At 37.8% G+C, this 22,308-nt stretch overlaps 1 protein-coding gene across 2 annotated transcripts; it reads right to left on the bottom strand.

The window, feature by feature from the left end:
* Nucleotides 1-6,069: 6,069 nt before the first annotated feature.
* LOC121905302 (myelin-associated glycoprotein-like) lies at nt 6,070-13,289 on the bottom strand. 2 transcript variants are annotated; one of them, XM_042423478.1, is made up of 9 exons: nt 13,198-13,286; nt 12,846-12,900; nt 12,359-12,721; nt 10,969-11,259; nt 8,900-9,160; nt 8,703-8,787; nt 8,255-8,347; nt 8,069-8,132; nt 6,070-7,977 (listed from the first exon to the last, which is right to left on the bottom strand). In XM_042423478.1, the coding sequence occupies exons 2-9, from the start codon at nt 12,877-12,879 to the stop codon at nt 7,933-7,935; spliced, it is 1,236 nt and encodes a 411-aa protein (XP_042279412.1). In that variant the 5' UTR covers nt 12,880-12,900; nt 13,198-13,286; the 3' UTR covers nt 6,070-7,932. The 2 variants fall into 2 exon arrangements, with proteins under 2 accessions (XP_042279412.1, XP_042279413.1); XM_042423479.1 differs by lacking the exons at nt 6,070-7,977; nt 8,069-8,132; nt 8,255-8,347 and adding an exon at nt 8,350-8,365 and having other exon boundaries at nt 13,198-13,289.
* Between the last annotated feature and the right edge of the window lie 9,019 nt (nt 13,290-22,308).

The following is a 22,308-nucleotide window of genomic DNA, read 5'->3' on the forward strand; positions in this document are numbered from 1 at the left end:
CAGGATGTCTTGTGTCGTGTGCTTATTATTATCTTAACATCAATTTACATCAACATCAAAACTGCATTTGCACCCAGTGCAAAATTAAAAAGAACACCTCTCTATTTTTGCTTCATTCTCCACTCTCATGTTACACTGAGGGCTCACTTCCTGTTCTTTTTTTCACTCCTACGGTCCTGTGGTGAGAATGATCACTCTCTTAGCTGAAGCCCTCTATGACAGACATAATCTCTCATGTTACAGGAATATCACAGGTTTTGCTTCTTTGAATATTAAATCCTTGAGGATCTTCTTGCTGAGTTTTTGTGTAGGTTTAATTGTCCACATGGAGTTGAGCAGTTCACGGACCCTGATCTCCAACAAAAACAGGGTTCAGCATTCCGTCCCTGTTTGGATAAAAACTCTCACTGTTTTGAACAGCTAGGTCAGCATAACGGATGCTGTGTGTGAGGTGGACCTTTTTCACAGAGAAGCTTTTCTTTGTTTTAACACTCCAGAAGTCCTCTTCATATTGTGTCAAGAAATCCTCCAGCTTGACTGCGTCCTCTTTCAGGCGTCCCCAAGACAGTTTCTTAGGAGTAGGAGTGATGAAGCCGGTGGATGCCGAGTTACCCATGACAGGATATTCAATGAGAAAATCTGGGAATTAAAAAACAAAGAAAATGAATGTCTGTTTGTAATTAACTAAAAAATACATGCATGTCAAACTGAAAAATTACCTGAGTTATTACCTGGTTGCCAACAGGTCACAGTGATGTCCCCTCTCACCTCTGGTGTAACGTTGAATGAGAGGTGGTCAAGCTCCACCATTTTAAAGACAGTTCTGCTGGGCAGATGGACGGCCTGACTCTGTCTGTCATCAAAGGAACAATTAGTCAGATCAGTAACAATACAACTTAATCACTGCTGATTAATACATCTTACAATCAGTTGTTTGCATTAATCAGTCAGTCAATCAATCACTCACAAACCCACCCAATCACAAACACACAATGAATTAAAACTAGAGATGCACGATATTGGATTTTTTGCCGATATCCAAGTCATTGTGGCCGATTGCCGATACTGATATATGCACTTTTTTTTCCAGCTGGCTGAGACTATAATGCATGCAAGCATAGATTGTACTAAGTATGATCAAGAAGGACAATATATGAAGGAAGAACTTAGGAAGACTGGAGTTCAGGAGCTCAGCATTAAAACTTTAATGAACCTGCCAAGTGGGTGGAGCAGTAGAGTTTTCTTTGAGTTAATTAGACAGACAGGATTAATGTGTAGGATTTAATCTCTGGTCCACACTCTGGAGCAGAAGGTGGCGGTAATGCACCTAATACACTGGTTGCCAGCTGCCATTACAAATCAAAATGAAGAAATTTTCCCAAACAGAGTGGTACATCCTGTCAGACGAAGTGTTTCCTATCTGTTTGGCCGAGTATAGCAGCTCCTCGATGGACTGTTTCATCCTGACGGTCTTGGTATTTCCTTCGCAGGCTCTACTTCACTCAAGCTGCCCGTCAGACCAGCTGCTTCTTCCCACAACCAAGCCCCGGTTTGTCACTCAGGTTAAAGTGGGAAGAAGCAGCGGGTCTGACGGACAGCTGAGTGAAGTGGAGCCTGCAGAGGAAACCCCTGGACTGTCAGGGTGAAACAGTCCGTCGAGGGAAGCACAGTCAAGTGGCGTTTGAGAAGGCGACATATCGGCCTCTCAAATCAGCAGACTTTGCTGATGCCGATATTTCATTTTAGAGCTTTTATCGGCCGATACCGATGACGTGCCGATAATATCGTGCATCCCTAATTAAAACATTTCTTTATGACAAAGGTGCCCATTGTGAATATGTGTTCATTGTCTCTATACTGTTGCTGTGTACTGAAAACTAGAATAGCTCAATTATATTCACCACATTTGATAATAAGATAGTATGAATGTTCTGTTACCCCTAAATACCTCAAGAAAGTCTGATAAACATAAAATTATACAGTCACTGCTCTGAGGATCTGTGAAACCGTGATGAGAGTCACTACAAGAAAATAATTTTACACCTAAAACTGTTCAGTATCCTCCCCAAAGTCATGTCTAGCTCAAAGAATTATCAATGATATGAGGATCCAAACCTCCCTTTCAGAGGTCATAACCCGCAAAGAGATACACTGATGTATGATCTAAAGATGTGTCATGCGTAACGTTATTCATATGTATTTTTGTTTATTATACAATGTGATTTTTGTTGCCACTGTTACATTTGTCAATAGTTAATTCTCCTCCAACATTTTCAGTTTCAGTTTCCCTATATTTCACATTTCAACTTTGTTTTCATGTAGATGGGTTATTTGAATATTATAATCTGTTTCACCAGTGCTAATAAACTATTTTAGCATGACTGCTTTAGGCCTCATCTCCCAAGCTTCAAATAAAGGTTCACAAACAAAACCAACCATTTTGTTACTTTGCAGCATCTCTACTTTAACTTAAGCTGCAGTGTCATAGTGGGCAGAAAGACAAATCAGGGAGCGGTTACTACCCTTCACTCACTTTTGTTAGTTAAATTTGCATCACTATAACCAAACTGCTGCAAGTAAAACATCTCCACAGATTAAATAAAAATAGCCTCCATCTGCTCAAAGAAAACTTTACTTCAATTCTTCTACGTGCTTCAACTTGAGCTAACTTTAACCAATCTGATGAGAAGAACTACTGAATTTCATGAACTCTTCATCACGCTTCACTTACTGAGTTTGTCTCCAGGCATTGTTTCACTCTTCAGTGACATCTACGGCTGTGTATCAGTCTTAAAGCACCACCATCTGACATGAAGGAGTACTGAAAGTGGCCAATTCATTAAAAACATTCATGGCAGTCGGGGTGTATTTCATCTCATTGTCCACACTGCAAAAAGGAAATTTAAGAAAGTTATATCTTATTTTAGGATGATTAAATCTTATTTTTTCTTGTCAAAGACAAATAATCTTGTCAAGCACCATATGCACTACATATAATGGACTGGATTCAAGGTAACTGGTCTTAATATGCTAGGTTTTGTTGAAATGTTAATATACTATGTATTCCACGTGTTGAAACAGTGCCGCTGCTCTGTATACGCAGAGTATGCAGAGCGCGTGGGGCGCAATACCAGGCAGGCTGGCCCCCAAAATTGAGGTTGATAAAAATGTCATGATAATTATCACATTATTACATTTTAACACAAATTGAAAAAATATATAAATTACTTATGGACAGGCCCATCGTTGTTTTTTTCATTGTATGTACTCTATCACTCAATTCAGGCAAATTAGATGTTTTTACCCAATGTAAGAAAGGAGCCCCCCCCCCCAAAATGGTACAACCTTCAAAGCCCTCGTCTGTTCGCTTTGAATGAGGCCATAAGCGGAGAGACTATACTGGTAGAGGGGGTGGCGGCCCCAGGGCCCACGCTCAGTAGGGGCCCGCTGGGGGCGTGGCGGTTGACCTCGCGGGTGCAGCAGGAATAGGAGAACTTAACTCTCTCAGCTTCTTCTATTCACTCTCTATGGTAGTTCTTATCAATGGGTTGCAATGGCAGATGGCGCTGTCCGTATTTCTGCTTGTTAACTCTGCGGGAAGTGAAGACCGCAGAAACAGCGATTCAAAGTTTATGACTGACTTCGCTGAAAACTTTATCCAAAATATATTATATTCGCGTCTTTTTATATTTAAGGTGAATGAAACTTGCCAGACAAAGTTTCAGCCTTCTGAGGCTCATTAAGGGCTATTTGCATTCATGTTTGAATGAGGCCAAACTATCCAACCTCACTTTGCTGTGTGTTGAGCGGGACATAAACACTAATAAGGACTAAATGGTTAGCAGGTTTGCCACCATGAAGGAGAGGAGGATGAAGTTTTAAAAGGGACCGTGAAATGTACAAAGTTTGTTAAACTGTGCGCATTATTTTGCTCCACGGAGGATGGAGAAATACACAAATGGAACTAACGTTACACTAAACTACAGCAGTCTAAGCAGGGGACAACAACTGGTGAGTGAAACATCCATAATTAGTCTTTATTAACATAAAAGTTTTAATGTTAGATTAATGTGTTGTTTAACTCCATGCTTGCCGCATCTCAGCACCTGTCTGTGTCACTGCCTGTGGTGTTGTTGACTGTCCACTTTGTATTTGAATAGGCCTTGCAGTGTTGTACACAGCTGTGTCTATTTTATGTTTGTTACTCCCGTGTTAGAAAGACATGGTACTGAGACAGAGCAGCTGGCTTGTCGCTAACTATTGGTGGTGGTGCTGAACTGTTCGTCAGTCAGTGTATGTAGAGCATCACATGCTGTCCTGAGTGCTGAAACATTTGAATGCGGCTGGCAACCTGTTTTCTTTTTTGTTCTCCAGAACAAGCCTGTCTCAAAGTGGCTTCACTGTATGTTTCCTGAGACATAGGCTTGCATGGCTCAATAACAATTTGTGATCATGAATAGGATATATCAGCTATTTTACAGTTGCGCATTTTAAAATAACTGTTTTAGAAAGGCCCCTTGAGAATGCTTTGCCCCCTCTGTGCTGAGAGTCTAGCTCCGCTCCAACATGAATCTCTGAAAAAAAGCTGAAAAATGGAAGAAGAGAAAACTGGGCCCCCATGACCAATTATGCTCAGGGCCTCCAAATGGTTAGCAGCGGCCCTGTGTTGAAATGTAGATATTCAATGTTCCTGTGGTTTGCAGAAACATAAACTGCCATGGTTTTATTCTGGTGACCAGGCTGGACATAGCTAATTTAACTAATAACTAAGGGCAAATATGTCAGATTGTGAAATTTTCATGAAATTCGAGTATAGCCATCACTCAAAGTTTACTGAATGTCGAGGGTTTGTCATTCAATACCCCCCTCCCTCCCCCATAGAGGACAAAGGCATTACAATCGAGCAATGATGAAACAACCACTACAGAGAGAAGACAATTCAAGATTTAGGCTAATGCACAAGAATCAAGGTTTACAATACTGAAACAGGAAGTTGTTATTATTAGATGGAAAAACAGGTTTACAACATTTCTCATTTAATGTAGTCACTTGGAGATTAAAAACATTTTTCAATTTGATGTCAGGGTTTATGAAGGTTGTGTGAAAATCACACATTTAAATTAAATTCTTAAATGAAATTCTACATGATGAATCAAGGAAACTTCTCACCTATAGCAGTGAAGTTCTGTTTTTCACTTCTCATGTTTAGACTCTTCTGATTCGTACATAGAAAAAGGAGAACAAAAAATAACAGGATGATATCTGACATATAAATACAAGCACTTGTTTTATCAAAAGTAACAAGAATACACCCATCAGATGAGTGACGCATTGATGTGTGAAGGTTTGCGGTCAGAACAATACAGAACTAGTTGACCGTAATTAATTGTAAAATAGATCAATTGTTTATTGATCTTTCTGTAGCATCTCACTCCCCAAAGTCAAAAGCCAGTTTTTCTAACCTCTGAGACAGTCTGGAAAGCCGGTTCCACATGCTAAATGTGACCAAAAAATAAAACAAAAATTAAAACAATACGTAAATCACATTCTCTGTGGAAGAATTGAAAATGCACATCAGTGAAGCACCACACACTGAATCTGATCTACAACCTTTTTGTATTTACCTGCTGTGAGAGAAAATGCACGAGAGAAATGCTCATTTGTGAAGGAGACGTTCAAATGTTCAGTATATGGATATATGTTCATTAAAGAATGTTTTAATAAATGCCCTGCAATAATGATTTAATCTGCAGGGCCTCTGTCTCTCTGACATTCATGGTCTCTCACAAAAGATGTTATGTTCGGGGCGCCAGCATATGAGATAAGGTGGTAGCCTTGGATGGGTAACAAAGCTATCTTTGTTATTTACAGTTAAAGTTCACTCTGATGTGTTCCCTCCTTTCAGGTTGCATGATCTGTGCTATATTATAAGAACTGACTGTTTCCTGTAATCCTTTAAGTTTTTGTTGAGACCATATCCATGTATATGTTGTGCCAAAGACTTCTGTGACGTCAGATGTTCATTTTCAATAAACTTCATGTATTCAAGTAAGAATCAAATGGAGCCTGTAAAGTTTCTTTATCTTTATTCTTCATCAAAGTGTGTATTGGACAGATATTGATCAAGTACAAGATTGTTGGCAAGGAATGCAAGACAGACGGACACTGGGTAAGTAAAAAGATTTATTTTATTTTCTTTGTCTTACCCTGTGTGCCTCTTGACAATATTCCAAAAAAACAAATTAGAAATTGTACTTAGAAGGAATATTTGGCTTAATATATGTGAATTGCAGTGACTGCTTTTCCCTTGCTTGAAGTGTGCTTAGGGCATGACTCACTCTGGCAGCAGAGAGAAAAAGGAGAGAGAGAAACACACTTTGAGTGTGGTGTAGTAATCCCACAGCCACCACAGACGCCTTTAATTCACAATCTAAATGTAAACCCACAAGAGCATCCAGTTGCATCGAATGTATGAAATATATGTTGTATTGTGTAAGTTGATGCTGCTTTAGTTACCTTACAGGAAACTACCTCATGTTACTCTAACTCATATGATACTGTTTGTTGTTCTCATCCATCTCTTCTAAAATCTATAAGTACAAAACCTTTTTTCCTTTTGTTTCTTGGTTTATGATCCTCATCCATCGTTACTGCTCTGTAAGTAGTGAAATGTGCTTCTAAAATGGCCTCGAACAACACTAAAGCTCAGGCAATAGAAATGACACTTCCTGGAATTCCTAAACACTTACAATCCAAAATAAACCAGATTTGAAGGGAAAGACAAAAGATAGACAAAGATAAACTTTTAATTCCACCTGGGTCATTCTCCTCCAAAAAGATGAAAATGATGACGGACATCATGAAATCCAGGAAAAGGACAGCTAATTAGGAATATCGGTAAACGTGCGAGTGCACATCACAGTGGGAAAAGATAGCATCAGAAGTCTGCTCTCCAAAGTCACCAAAGACACCTAAAAGCCAACGTGTGTCTTTCTCTGGGTCCCCACCGACGACTCAAGATGACTCAGAGGAAGTTAAAACGGTCATATCAAAAATAGATGAGGCCTTGTGCGCAGAAATTTACAAAGTACACGCAAATGTAAGCTCCAACACTCTCCTACTGCTTAGTAATGCTATAATGCTCAAACATTCTGAAATATGTCAGATCAAGCTTAAACATCCAAACCAAGTTGAAAGACAGGCTGCTGCCATGTGCTATGCATGGGCTAATTTGCACCCACATCCAACCAAAAAGAAACTGCTCCTACAAGTAATCACAGGAGGATTTAGTGCTGAGTGGTTTTCTTTCAGTGAGAGTTGTGTTTTTAAAATTGCTGGCCTTTATGCAAAAAGAACAGCTAATCACATTGGCAGTTTATGGCCGTTTATAGAATATGCCACCGTGCTACTGAACACTGATGTTACCTTCAGGGATACAGACATAAGAGTAACTGCAGGACCCTCTGCACCTCCCTTAGATCAGCCGCCATCCAACAGCGCATCAAGTAATGCAGGACCAGCTCATACTATTGCTCAGATAGTTAAAAAGTCAAACAGTTGGAAGAGAGAGGCAGACAGAAAAGGTAGAAACTAAAATACTTAAACCTAGTGACACTGTGGGCAAGAAAACAGACAATAAAGCTTCACAAAAAGCACTAAAACAACAAATAGAACAGGTGACTGCAATAAAGTTTTGTTTCTGGACTACAGAAAAACATGCAGACACAAAAGATCATGAGTAATAGGATTATTTTCAAACACAATACTTTTGAAAAATATATGTAAACTGAATATATGTGAAATGTACTGCACAGAAAATAGCACATTAACAGTTGTAACTGTCTTGACCCACATAATAATCACATCAGTGAGAGGACACACAGATGGACTGCAGCAGTTCTCCTGGACCAATCAGGAATGTTCTTGTTCATATTATGCATTGGCGTATATTGCATCATCATCAGTTGTCCATTCAGTCTGTTTAAGAAATAAGATGAACTTACTCTCTTCTTTTATGCATGGAAATAATGAAATAAAACTCTTGAGCAATAAAGAGAACATAACATACCTCCATGTTGCCATATATATGATCATTGCTAGGGTACTGTTCATCATCATAGCACATCTCTTTCCTGAGGACAGAAAACAAACACGATTTCACATTAATTACACAGACACACTCTCTTGCAAAGTCTTACTGCAAGTTTTGAAACTGATCATTTGTTTATTCTAAACTGAGGTGAATATTTAAAACCTTGGTGTTGTAGAGTACTGGGGGACCTCCACAGTTTTGTGTGCTGTCATGGTCTGCATTTGAGATGGTGGCACACCTCCAGATCTCCCCCTACTGGTAGAATAATGGTATCTAATTTAGGACATTGAAAAAAACCTGTTGACATGCTGAGCACACACTATCATGCCCTAAAAGCACTTGCACGCTGATCTGCTCTGCAAATTGTGGTCAAAGGCCCATTTCTGCTCCATAAACAGACATACATTTCCACGCAGTACTAACCTATGCATAGACACACATGACTTATATTTGACAAGTAGATTGAACATTGTGGTACATTTCTGCATACATTGTTGTTCTGATGTTTTTAAAATGTTTAACACTTTTTAAATGCAGTTAAATATAGTTGGAAAACATGATTAAAAAGAGAAACATAATTAATTTTAGAACATTTTCTGTAAAGGCCTACCATTTCTTAACCACTGCCACCACTATTAGTATCACCAAAATCGCAGCTGCAGCTCCACTGGCGATGGCAAGAGTCGGTATCTCACCTGTTTAAACAGAACCCATATGGTGTCATTTTTCTACTGTCTATATGGTAACAGTCTGGAGGCACATCATACAGACATGTAATACATACTTGAAATTCTAAATATTTCTTACTTTTATCCGGTAAAGTTAGTGTGATGTTGGCATTGCCCACCGTGTTGTTTGCCACACAGTGGATGATTCTAAATGATCCCAAGTTTGCCTGCAGAGTCCCAATGGACACAGGTCCATGGATTTCTACCTTGGTGCTTGACAGGACTCTGTTAGAAAGCAAAAAATGGACCATGCTGGAGGGCTTGGACTCTACAATGCAGATGCACTTCACCATATCCCCCTCTGAGGAGCAGGAAGAGACGTTCTTAATCTCAGGGGCATCTGTAAAACATAAAAATTAGATAAAAGATTATAAATTATGAGCTCCCCACACTCAAATCAAATTCTCACCTTCATCATTACACTTTTCACTTGACACGTTGAGTGGAACAGGGCTTGATCTGCCTTGTCCCATTTTGTTGATGGCAATACAATACAGGGCACCTGTGTGTCTGGAGACGTTTTTCAGCAACACACAATTAAAGGATATGGCTGGCAATTTTCTATATTTTTCTTGTTATTGATAAATCTCATATGCAATGCCAAACCAACAATGAACTGAACCCTACTTACAAGTACTGTGTGTGTATCCAAAGCCTGATGTAAGTTCTTTAAGAAATTTACAATGTGGCACAAGTATGATATTTCAGGCTTTGGATACAAACAAAATATTTGTAAGTAGGATCAGTTCATTGGTGCTTTGAGCTAAATGTTAACAACAGCATTGCAACATCTTTACTGACAATGCCAACATGCTGATGTTCAGCAGGTATGATGTTTAACATGTTAACTGTCCTATATCATAGCTCCCTTTAGCGTGTTAGCAAACTGTACAAACTCTTTGTACAAAATTTTATGACAATCCATATGATATAGATGAAAGGGGCCAAAGTAACTTCATAAAGCCATTAAAGAAAAGGTTCACAATTTTTCAAGTGTGTCTTAAAACAACAGTCAGGTGCCCATATGAACACTGAAAGAGGTTTTCCTTGCAGTAATCATTCCTCCTGTTCATACTGGCCATTAAAAGATCTTCAAATGTGCTTTCAATGTAAGTAACAGGGCCAGAAATCCACAGTGTGTCCACACGTCATTTTGTGCAAAAGTGCATTTAAAAATTTATCTGAAGCTGATATGAGGCTTCAGCAGTCTGAGTTAGTCAAATCAAGTGGATATCTGCCACAATTACAGTCTTTTTAGCATCAAATTCCCTCTTTGTGTTTCCTCAGACAGTGTTTCCCTGTTGAGCTGCAGTGGAAGTATAATAACAAAAAGAGGAACTTTGGCACTAAAATGACTGTAACGTTAAAAGATATCTACTTGATTTGATTAATTTGGGAAGGTGAAGCTTCATATTAGCTTCAGATGAACTTTTAAATATATTTTAGCATATAAAGAGGCTTGTAGATTGAGGACCCCATCACTTACGTACATTGTACACTTACTTACAAGTACATTATGAGGGGATCTTCTAATGGTCAGTATAAACAAGAAGAATGATCACTGCAAGGAAAACATTTCAATGTTTATTTGGACATCTGACTGTTGTTTTAAGACAGACTTGAAAAATTGGGAACCCATCCTTTAAGCAAGTTTAAGATGCAACTGAAGAATCACAGAAGCAGACAGATTGGATGAGATAATGTCTTGATGCAGCCAGCTCATCCAATGTACAGTAAGTGGTGCAGCATAATGCAGTTTTTCCCACACTATGAATACTGTACTTGGAGTCCTCTGATTCATGAAGCCATGGGAGCTTTTTTTATACAGAATGTTTTATATAGTATGTGTGTGCATGTGTGTTGTTAGCTTACACATTGGGAAAAAATAAATCCAGTATGTATAACAACATATGGTTTGGTTGGTTTAAATTTCATTTCAAGATTTATTCTCAAAGGCATTTAACTGATGCATTTTAACCCCGATTTGGTCTAATTCTTTAACAATTTTGACTTGATTTTGATATTTATTCAAAATCTTTTTGCCATATTTTTGCACTCACTGTAGTGCTATATAAACAAACTTTTACTTACCTACGTAGCATATTTTCAGCACTGGCTTTTATTATTGCCACTGCCATATACACTTACATTTCACTTTGAGGACCTTGGATGTTTTCTGGTGCTGCCCTCCCTTGTATGTTACGGTGCATTGTAAAGGCTTGTTGTTATCAGTGCGGGTGGGTTGAAAGGTCAGCGTGGACGTTGCTTCCCACTGGCCATTTTCAAGCTGCTGTGGTTGGAAATGTTCTTGTCCAGAGTGACTCCAGGTGAAGACAGGGGGAGAGGCGGGGCAGGAGTGAGACACAGAGCAGGACGCAGACACCTTTACGCCCTCTTCCACTTCCTCTTTCACAGAGAAATTGATGGGACTTGGTTCAGCTAGAACAACACACAACAAGTTTCATGATAAGAAAAGATCGTGAAGGCTTTTGCACAGAAAAAGGAAGTGAAAGCACATTGTGTCTTTTTATATTCTGTTTATATATTAAATAATTTTATAAGCACTTAAGTTGACAAAGATAAAATAAAAAATCTTGAAAATCACAAATCATGAAATTGCTGGAATGACATAGGGTTACCAAAATACAACACCAGAACTGAATACTAAAATATGTTATGAAGGGATGTGGGGTAAAGGTATAGAAAGATTTTACTGTTTTATTCAGATTTATTCAGTGTTTCCAAAAAATAATAATATATTCAGCTCTTGTCCAAAATTGTATCAGTGTTCTAAAAGTGTAGAACTTATTTTATGTTGCTACCGATTCAACTGTTTCACACCCCAATCACATCTCAAATTCAAAGATTTTCTGTCTGATTTTGAGCTTCAGGACAGATAAAAATGGACTCAACTGCCCTGAGACTTTAAGAGCATTTCTGTTGAATCTCATACATCTGTCTGGAGAAATGAAACTGTTTAAATGTTGTATGATCAAAGATATTTAAAGCGAGAGGAGAACAATCCGTTATGATAGCATAAATAAGGAAGTGGGCATAGTTTGCATAGTTGTCGACATTACAGTGTTTGAAACCTAAATGACCATTATTACCAAAAAATGTGTGTTGTCTTTGGACTTTTTTTGAGCTAAAACTGAAATTTTGCAGGAAAAGACAACTGAAATAAACTATAGAGGTGAAGGCTGCTGTATGGTTAAAAAGTACCTTTACTGTACCAGTGCTCATGAGCCTTTTTTGCTAATTATTGTAATGAGCTCTTGGTTCATTGTGCAAAGTTACTGTAAAATCACATTTGTAAATAAAATAGTAATTCAATATCATGTGGAAAGCAACCAAATTACTGTAAGATGTTCTTCAGTACTGCATCCCGACCTCATGCTGTTCACTGATCTCTGATCCAAGCAAATGACCAGTGAAATCAGGAAATGCAAATTACTTAAAGGAAAACATCATGAGAGCAACAGTTAGATTAAAGACATACTGTTAAAGATGCTTGTTGAAAGTTGCTAATCCAACTTACTTATCATTGTAATGGAGACTTTGTTCTGCAGGTAAGAAAAACTTTCATAGTTTCCAATTTCGATCCTGAAGTGAAAAGGCCCACGGTCACTTTGTTGAAGAGGATCAATCTTCAGTGAACAGTTCTTCTGTCTGACATCTCCCACCAGCTCGGTTCGACCTTGATACTGCTGCGTGATTTCAGAGGCAACACTGTGATAGATAAGCTTATTTGTGTCCTCCTGCCAAATCCCAGTGAATTGAGTGACCGTCTTCCTCGGATCAGGGTAGTTATATGAGCAGGGAATCACCACACAGGATCCAGGGAGGCCTTTAATTGAAGATGGCACCTGAAGTGTCCAAGACGAGGCTTCAGCTTGAATAACTGAAATAAAATGCAAAGGATAATGAAACTGAGAGAGAGCAGATGAAAAGGTATCTTTACTTGTAATTGTACTTCTTGTGAGCAGTAAATGATTTCTGCTGAATATTCAGAGAATGTACCATACCTTTCAGGAAAAGGAAGAGAAACAGAGTTTCCATCTTGTTCTCTCAGGGTCAGACCTGCAAATAAAGTGACAGATATTTCCAGGCTTGTGTGGCACCACTGTCATTTCCCTCTGGTGAGAGATGACTTGTCTAGTTTGCATTCCACTTTTAATACTCCACACATCCACAGTGTCAAACACAAAACCAGACTGTTGTCTCATCAGATTTTGATATTGAATTAATCATAATTTATTATTACTTATAATTTAATTTCTGTATTCATTTCTGCCATATCCTGTGTCCTGTTAATTACAGTAAATCTTCATTGAGAAGTTCAGTTAATAAAAACTTTGTCTATGACATTTATTGTACCTTACACTGGTATGTGTCTATCACTGATGCAGATGAGTCACGACAGGATTTTCTTCGCTCAGTTGATGTTTACAGCTCCTGAAGTCACAGGATGTCTTGTGCCCTGCTTGTATTATTAATATCTTAACATCGATTTACATCGACATCAATCAAAATTAAAAAGAACACCTCTCTACTTTTGCTTCATTCTCCACCCTCACGTTAAACTGAGGGCTCACTTCCTGTTCTATTGTTCACACCTACGGTTTTGTGGTGAGAATGATCACTCTCTTAGCTGAAGCCCTCTATGACAGACAAAATCATGTTACAGGAATATCACAGATGTTGCTTCTTTGATTATTAAATCCTTGGGTTTTTGTGTAGGTTTAATTGTCCATATGGAGTTGAGCAGTTCACGGACCCTGATCTCCAACAAAAGCAGGGTTCAGCATTCCGTCCGTTTGGATAAAAACTCTCACTGTCTTGAACAGCTAGGTCAGCATAACGGATGCTGTGTGTGAGGTGGACCTTTTTCACAGAGAAGCTCTTCTTTGTTTTAACACCCCAGAAGCCTCTGGTGTAACGTTGAATGAGAGGTGGTCAAGCTCCACCATTTTAAAGACAGTTCTGCTGGGCAGATGGACGGCCTGACTCTGTCTGTCATCAAAGGAACAGTTAGTCAGATCTCTCTGAATGAGGTTAAACACAGCAGTCTTACAATCAGTTGTTTGTATTTATCAGCAGTCAGTCAATCAATCTCTTACAAACCCCACTCAATCATAAACACACAATTAAAATATTAAAACATTTCTTTATGACAAAGACAAGAATAGCTAAATCATATTCACCACTTTTGATAGTAAGATGTATGAATATTCTGTTAGGATCTCTGAAACCATGATGAAAGTACCGGTAACTACTAGAATGCAATTTTACACCTCAAAATGTTCCAGTATCCTCCCCGAAGTGGTCTTTAGCTCAATGAGTTATGAATGATTTGAGGATCCAAACCTTCCTTTCAGAGGTCATAACCTGCAAAGAAATGTACCGATGTATGACCTCAAGATGTGTCATGCATAATGTTATTCATACATGTGCTTCACTGAACTGTAACCCTTGTGCCTGAAGCCATGATTTTTGGCAAAGGTGTGTATTTTTTATCCAATTTTTATTTGATTATATTAAGTCTATAATACACTGTGTAGAAACAATACTAACTTTCAGCATGTTAGGGCCCTTTTAGGTCCCACTGAAACCCATTAAAACCACACATTTTTTGATACCATGGTTGCTACTGCATAAATTCATGCATTCCGTTTTATAAGACTTTAAAACTGAAGCCCTAGCTTCAAAATTTTAGTTTTTACTATTTTTCAGCTGATTGAGCCACTTTCTCTTTTTAAACCCTTTGTGCAAAATGCATGCTACTTTCATGGTTCCACTAGGGGCATTGATCCTTTATTATGATTACTGCAGCCAAGTATATTACAGCTTCAGTGAGTTGTATGTGTGGGTAGGGATGTCTAAATGTGATGTATGTGTGTGTAAGGACAAATTGGTGTGTTTGTGTGTGGCCAAAATACAGACACTCAAATCCTTATGGAAAACAGCCCAATGTAAACCCATACAAACTGTATTTTTTGATCCCCTGGGCCACAATATTGTATAAACATGCATTCTATTATATTAGGCTTTCAAACTGAAACCCTAGCTTCAAAATTGTAGTTTTTACTATTTTCCAGCTGATTTTCTCCTGTTTGCCCTGAAGAACAAATACCATTAGAATTTCTCTCCACTAAGGGCTATGCCAGGGGCATTTCATGCATTATCAAGTTTTGCAAGACATTGTACCAAATTCGTTCATTTAAAAATGGTCTGTTTGTATTGATATGGATGTCCAAGGGTGGTATATGTGTGTGTATGGAAAAACTAGTGTGTGTGTGTGCGCAGATAAAAAGAGGTCATTTATATGGGCTGCAGGACACATTACTCCTTTCTCCCTCTCTCTCTCTCACAGAGACACACATTCACACACCTTCAACCCCCTGCTCGCACTCATACACACATGCACGTGCAGGCCTTCTGACTCAATAAAGGATATTATACCTGATACAGATGCCTACATGAGTTACAGTACAGTATGTGCTATTGAGCTTTGAAGAGGCATGTGTGTGTGTGTGTGTGTTTGTGTGCACGCGCACGTGCATGCTTGGAGTGACAGAACAAGTGCATATCTGTCACTATGTGTGTACGTGTGAAACAAGAAAGCAAGCAAGCAAATTTTATTTATATAACACCTTTCACAGACACCGGTCACAAAGTATTTCGCAGTCAAAGAAATAAAATCAAATACAATCAAAATAAACAAAAACAAAGACACCAGATAAAATATAGTACAGACAAAATAGAAAAATTAAAACGTAAAATTCCACATGCTACCCGATTCCACATGCTACCCAAAAGCCTGTCTGAACAGATGGGTTTTTAGCTGCTTTTTAAAAGAGTCCACAGTATCAAAGGACCTTAAGCTTATTGGGAGACTATTCCAAAGCTTAGGGGCTGCTGACTGGAAGGCACGATATCCCCGAGTCTTAAAATGTATCCGAGGTGCACTTAGAAAGCCCTGGGTGGAGGACCTACGAGCTTGGTTTGTGATGCAGAAAGTCTGTCATATACTGCGGAGCCTGGCCATGTAGGGCTCTATAACTGAGCACCAAAATTTTAAAATTCATTCTAAAATTAACTGGAAGCCAGTGCAGTGAGGTTAAAATAGGAGTAATATGTGACCATCTTTTGGATCATGTTAAGAGCCTAGCAGCAGCAGCAGCATTTTGGACAGTTTGTAAGCAGTGTATGGAAGATTTATTAAGGCAGGTAAAAAGAAAATGACAGTATTCCAAACGTGATGAAATAAAAGCATGTATTAGCATCTCCATTTCATTTCTTGATACAACAGACCAGAGTTTGGCTATGTTTCTCACGTGAAAGAAATCAAGTCAGCGTCTTAATGTGAGCTTCAAAACTCATGAATTAGTCAGTCTATGACACACACACGTATGCATACACGCACACACATGCACAGACACAGACCTACTCACTCACTCATTCATTTCTGTTCTGAATTTTTGAATGTTAAATGTGGAATTTTATTAAATTTTGTAAAATAAATGTTCAAAGTGATTTTGTATTTATGCTATATTTCTAGAGCAAAATAAGGAAATATGCTATTAGAAAGTAAAAACTTTGAAGGGTAATAGAACAATCTTTCATGTTTTGGATTTTATTTATTATAATTTCTTTTTGTTTTTACTTTAAATCAATTTTTAAATTTTGTTTTAAACTGTGCGATATAAATAATTATTATTTAACGTAATGTGAAAAGGGTCACTTGTAGTAACAAACCAACAAAGAATTATCACACAATTCTCTGCAGCCCTCAGACCTTTGTTGCCTCTTTTAGCTAATTGTTTTAAGTGTGTGGACTGCATACTGAGGTCCAATCACAATGACAGCAGAATTATTGATTAATGAAATAATGCTTATTAAATGCAAAGGCCTGCGATCAGATGTCCAATGAGACAATGTTGCTCTGTGTCTGCTAGTTGTGTAAGCAAACAACTGTGTGTGGACCAGCTTGTCTTAGATTTCTTCTGCCTTATTGTGGCCAAAAAAGTATCGATGCAACTTTGTATAATTCTTAAAAAATGCATGTCTGAGTGAAATGTGGTTAAAGTGTAAATTCTACACAATTAATGAAGGAAACTTCTCACCTATAGCAGTGAAGTTCTGTTTTTCACTTCTCATGTTTAGACTCTTCTGATTCGTACATATAAAAAGGGGAACAAAAAGCAACACGATGATATCTGACATATAAATAAAAGCACATATCTTATCAAAAATAACAAGAATACACCTATCAGATCAGTGATGCACTGATGTGTGAAAGTTTGCAGTCAGAACAATACAGAACTAGTTGCTAAAATATCTGTGAAGATACAAAACCCTTACACTGCCTCTTACCTTTGGTAAGAATGGCCGACTGTTATTAACTGTAAAATAGATCAATTGTTTAATGATTTTTCCGTTGCATTTGCATTTTGACTACTTTAAGGATTCAGCACCCTGCTGTATTATTGTGAGTTGAGCACGTTGCATCATAGTTTTCCATGTCTTTCTGTAGCATCTCACTCCCCAAAATCAAAAGCCAGTTTTTCTCATTTCGGAGACCTCTAGAAAGCCACATGCTAAATGAGACAAAAAATTAAAACAATACATAAATCACATTCTCATAATACTGTGGAAGAATTGAAAATGCACATCAGTGAAGCACCACACATTGAATCTGATCTACAACCTTTTTGTACTTACCTGCTGTGAGAGAAAATGCATGAGAGAAATGCTCATTTGTGAAGGAGACGTTCAAATGTTAAGTATATGGATATATGTTCGTAAAAGAATGGTCTAATAAATGCCCTGCCATAATGATTTAATCTACAGGACCTCTGTCTCTCTGACTTTCATGGTGATCTAAAAAAGTCACATCAAAAATAGATGAAGCCTTACACACAGAAATTCACAAAATATGCACAAATGTAAGCTCCATTACTCTCCCGCTGCTTAGTAATGCTCTTATGCTCAAAAATTCTGAAATATATCCGTGGAAGTGGACGTGGTTGATGTTCAGCTGCAGTAGAGAGAGGTGTAGAAATGGCTCAGGAGAGCAGTGCCAGGTGAATTGATTGGCACAGCTGGTGTTTGTTGGCTAATTGTACTCTCCCTTTCAAATGCAGTAGCGTGCAGTAGTGTGCTGGACCTCAGATGACTGCTGCACATCACAGAGACAGACAGGCTAACTGTCAGAGATTGTTTGGTGAAGGCCGAAACTATTATTTGGTGGGACTGAGTTCTCTGTGACTGATCTGTTGTGTTGGTGTTGTATGCTGAGGGAACTCACGGTAGCAGCTAGACTTGCTACAATACCAGATCAAATAAAAACATCCGAACCAAGTGGAAAGACAAGCTACAGCCAAAGAGAAATTGCTCCTACAGGTAATCACAGAAGGATTTGGTGCTGAGTGGTTTCCTTTCAATGAGAGTTGTGCTCTTAACTTTGCCGACCTTTCTTATAAAAAGAACAGCTAATCACACTGACAGTTTATGGCTATTTATAGAATATGCCACTGTGCTGCTGATCACTGATGTTACAGTCAAGGATACAGACACAGGAGTAACTGCAGGGTCCTCTGCACCTCCCATAGATCAGCTGCCATCTGACTGTGCATCCAGTAGCACAGGACCAGCCCAGACCTCCATTCAGACAGTTTATAAAGTCAAACAGCTGGAACAAAGGCCGACAGAAAAAGCAGAAACTAAAATAGGTAAACCTAGCAACAATGTAGTCAAGAAAACAGACAAAGCCACATAAAAAAGCACTAAAACAACAAATGGTTAGCAATGCAACACACCTGCTTTTCTCATACAGAGTCAATATATTTGAATGGATAGTTAGTCATTATTTTATTTTTGTTATCCTCATTTTAGACAAAGAAATATGCCATCATCCTCCACAGAGGCCAAGAGTGAGTATAAATATCATGGAAATATCTGGATATCAGATCTTGCCTATTGTGATTTCAATAGGACATTTTACATACACTTTAAGTCGAAAGTTTTTTTTAAAAATCCTCCTTGCCTTTCATATATAGAAAATATTTCAATGTGTTTTTTTAATAAAAATTAGTGGTATCATCACAAAAACTGGCATTTCAAGGGTTAAAATTCTGAAAATTAATGAATATATGGTAGTCATGATCAGGACTGAAGTTAGTTAAAAAATTAACTCAATCAAAGAGGAAAAAAGTTTGATATATAATATTTTTATGGCAGTTTTTGATGGGGACCTTTTAAGTCCCTAATATGCTCTATTGATACTATAATAAAGCGAGGCCCAAAGGTTAAGTATCTGTAATTTTGTTTATTAATCACAATGTGAGTTTGTGTGCCACTGTTACATTTGTCAATAGATAATTCTCCTCTAACATTTTCAGTTTCCCTGTATTTTGCATTTCAACTTTGTTTTCATGTAGATTTGTTTCATGTAGACCAGTGCTAATAAACTATTTTAGCATGACTGCTTTAGGCCTCATCTCCCAAGCTTCAAATAAATGTTCACAAACAAAACCAACCATTTTGTTACTTGGCAGCATCTCTACTTTAACTTAAGCTGCAGTGTCATAGTGGACAGAAAGACAAATCAGGGAGCGGTTACTACCCTTCACTCACTTTTGTTAGTTAAATTTGCATCACTGTAACCAAACTGCTGCAAGTAAAACATCTCCACAGATTAAATAAAAATAGCCTCCCTCTGCTCAAAGAAAACTTTACTTCAATTCTTCTACATGCTTCAACTTGAACTAACTTTAACCAATCTGAAGAGAAGAAACACTGAATTTCATGAACTCTGCATCACGCTTCACTTACTGAGTTTGTTTCCAGGCATTGTTTCACTCTTCAGTGACATCTGTGGCTGTTGATCAGTCTTAAAGCACCACCATCTGACATGAAGGAGTACTGAAAGTGGCCAATTCATTAAAAAACATTCATGGCAGTCAGAGTGTATTTCATCTCATTGTCCACACTGCAAAAAGGAAAGTTATATATTATTTTAGGATGATTAAATCTTATTTTTTCTTGTCAAAGACAAATAATCTTGTCAAGCATCATATGCACTAAACATAATGGACTTAATTCAAGGTAACTGGTCTTTATTTGTCTTAGTAAGGTATTCAGGGTATTTTTCAGCTGGAGCTGAAAAGAAACAAGTCTGAAAAGTGGATTGTACATTTATCACACTACTATCTCTATTATGAGAGCTTTGCTTATTTAAAAAAATCAGACCACAAACTAAAGAGCTTGAAGATATTAATTCCTAAACTGAGCCAAATCAAAAGGTAGGCCCTGGTAGACTTCTGTTTGAGACGCATGGCACAACTCATTAACTGAGGTGACTTTAAAGACAAAAACTCTAGTTTCAAGCATCTTTAATGTGAATTTCTGACAGTTCATTGCTTACTGTATATGAAATACTAGTTTAAGGTTAGATTGTGTTTGATAGTGACTAGATTATGATGCTAGTTTCAAGAAAACTTAAGTAATGACACATTTTCTTGCTTGAAATGATGAAATTTCAGTAGTTCCAAGAATATGTTGTATTATTTCTATTAGGGGAGTTTTTTTTGTGCAAACAGCAGTTTCTCTGGCACCTCTGGTTTCTGAGCTCCAGATTTGACTCCAGTCAAAAGGCTGTGGAATAAAAAAACTAAGGGATAATATAACTAATAACTAAGGGTAAATATGTCAGACTGTGAAATTTTCATGAAATTCGAGTATAGCCATCACTCAAAGTTTACTGAATGTCAATGGTTTGTCATTCAGTTGACTTTCATGTTTTGGATTTTATTTATTATAATTTCTTTTTGTTTTTACTTTAAATCAATTTTTAAATTCTGTTTTAAACTGTGTGATATAAATAATTATTATTTAACGTAATGTGAAAAGGGTCACTTGTAGCAACAAACCCACAAAAATCACACAACTGTCTGCCACTCTCAGACCTTTGTAGCCTCTTTTAGCTAATTGTTTTAAGTGTGTGGACTGCATACTGAGGTCCAATCACAATGACAGCAGAATTATTGATTAATGAAATCATACTTATTAAATGCAAAGGCCTGCGATCAGATGTCCAATGAGACAAAGTTGTTCTGTGTCTGCTAGTTGTGTAAGCAAACAACTGTGTGTGGACCAGCTTGTCTTAGATTTCTTCTGCGTTATTGTGGCCAAAAAAGTATCAATGCGACTTTGAATAATTCTTAAAAAATGCATGTCTGAGTGAAATGTGGTTAAAGTGTAAATTCTACACAATTAAAGAAGGAAACTTCTCACCTATAGCAGTGAAGTTCTGTTTTTCACTTCTCATGTTTAGACTCTTCTGATTCGTACATATAAAAAGGGGAACATAAAACAACACGATGATATCTGACATATAAATAAAAGCACATATCTTATCAAAAATAACAAGAATACACCCTTCAGATCAGTGATGCACTGATATGTGAAGGTTTGCGGTTGGAACAGTACAGAACTAGTTGCTAAAATATCTGTGAAGATACAAAACCCTTACACTGCCTCTTACCTTTGGTAAGAATGGCCGACTGTTATTAACTGTAAAATAGATCAATTGTTTAATGATTTTTCCGTTGCATTTGCATTTTGACTACTTTAAGGATTCAGCACCCTGCTGTATTATTGTGAGTTGAGCACGTTGCATCATAGTTTTCCATGTCTTTCTGTAGCATCTCACTCCCCAAAATCAAAAGCCAGTTTTTCTCATTTCGGAGGCCTCTAGAAAGCCACATGCTAAATGAGACAAAAAATTAAAACAATACATAAATCACATTCTCATAATACTGTGGAAGAATTGAAAATGCACATCAGTGAAGCACCACACCTTGAATCTGATCTACAATCTTTTTGTACTTACCTGCTGTGAGAGAAAATGCATGAGAGAAATGCTCATTTGTGAAGGAGACGTTCAAATGTTAAGTATATGGATATATGTTCGTAAAAGAATGTTCTAATAAATGCCCTGCCATAATGATTTAATCTACAGGGCCTCTGTCTCTCTGACTTTCATGGTGATCTAAAAAAGTCACATCAAAAATAGATGAAGCCTTACACACAGAAATTCACAAAATATGCACAAATGTAAGCTCCATTACTCTCCCGCTGCTTGGTAATGCTCTTATGCTCAAAAATTCTGAAATATATCCGTGGAAGTGGACGTGGTTGATGTTTAGCTGCAGTAGAGAGAGGTGTAGAAATGGCTCAGGAGAGCAGTGCCAGGTGAATTGATTGGCACAGCTGGTGCTTGTTGGCTAATTGTACTCTCCCTTTCAAATGCAGTAGCGTGCAGTAGTGTGCTGGACCTCAGATGACTGCTGCACATCACAGAGACAGACAGGCTAACTGTCAGAGATTGTTTGGTGAAGGCCGAAACTATTATTTGGTGGGACTGAGTTCTCTGTGACTGATCTGTTGTGTTGGTGTTGTATGCTGAGGGAACTCACGGTAGCA

This window comes from Thunnus maccoyii, chromosome 10 (assembly GCF_910596095.1).
Source record: "Thunnus maccoyii chromosome 10, fThuMac1.1, whole genome shotgun sequence".
Classification (NCBI taxonomy): Eukaryota; Metazoa; Chordata; class Actinopteri; order Scombriformes; family Scombridae; genus Thunnus; species Thunnus maccoyii.

Coding starts and splice junctions, on each gene's coding strand:
- LOC121905302 (XM_042423478.1), bottom strand. CDS start 12,879: ATGGAAACTCTGTTTCTCTTCCTTTTCCTGAAAG. Junction 12,722..12,845: donor TCTCTTCCTTTTCCTGAAAG/GTATGGTACATT, acceptor ATTTTATTTCAG/TTATTCAAGCTGAAGCCTCG. Junction 8,348..8,702: donor GTGGCAGTGGTTAAGAAATG/GTAGGCCTTTAC, acceptor TTATTCTACCAG/TAGGGGGAGATCTGGAGGTG.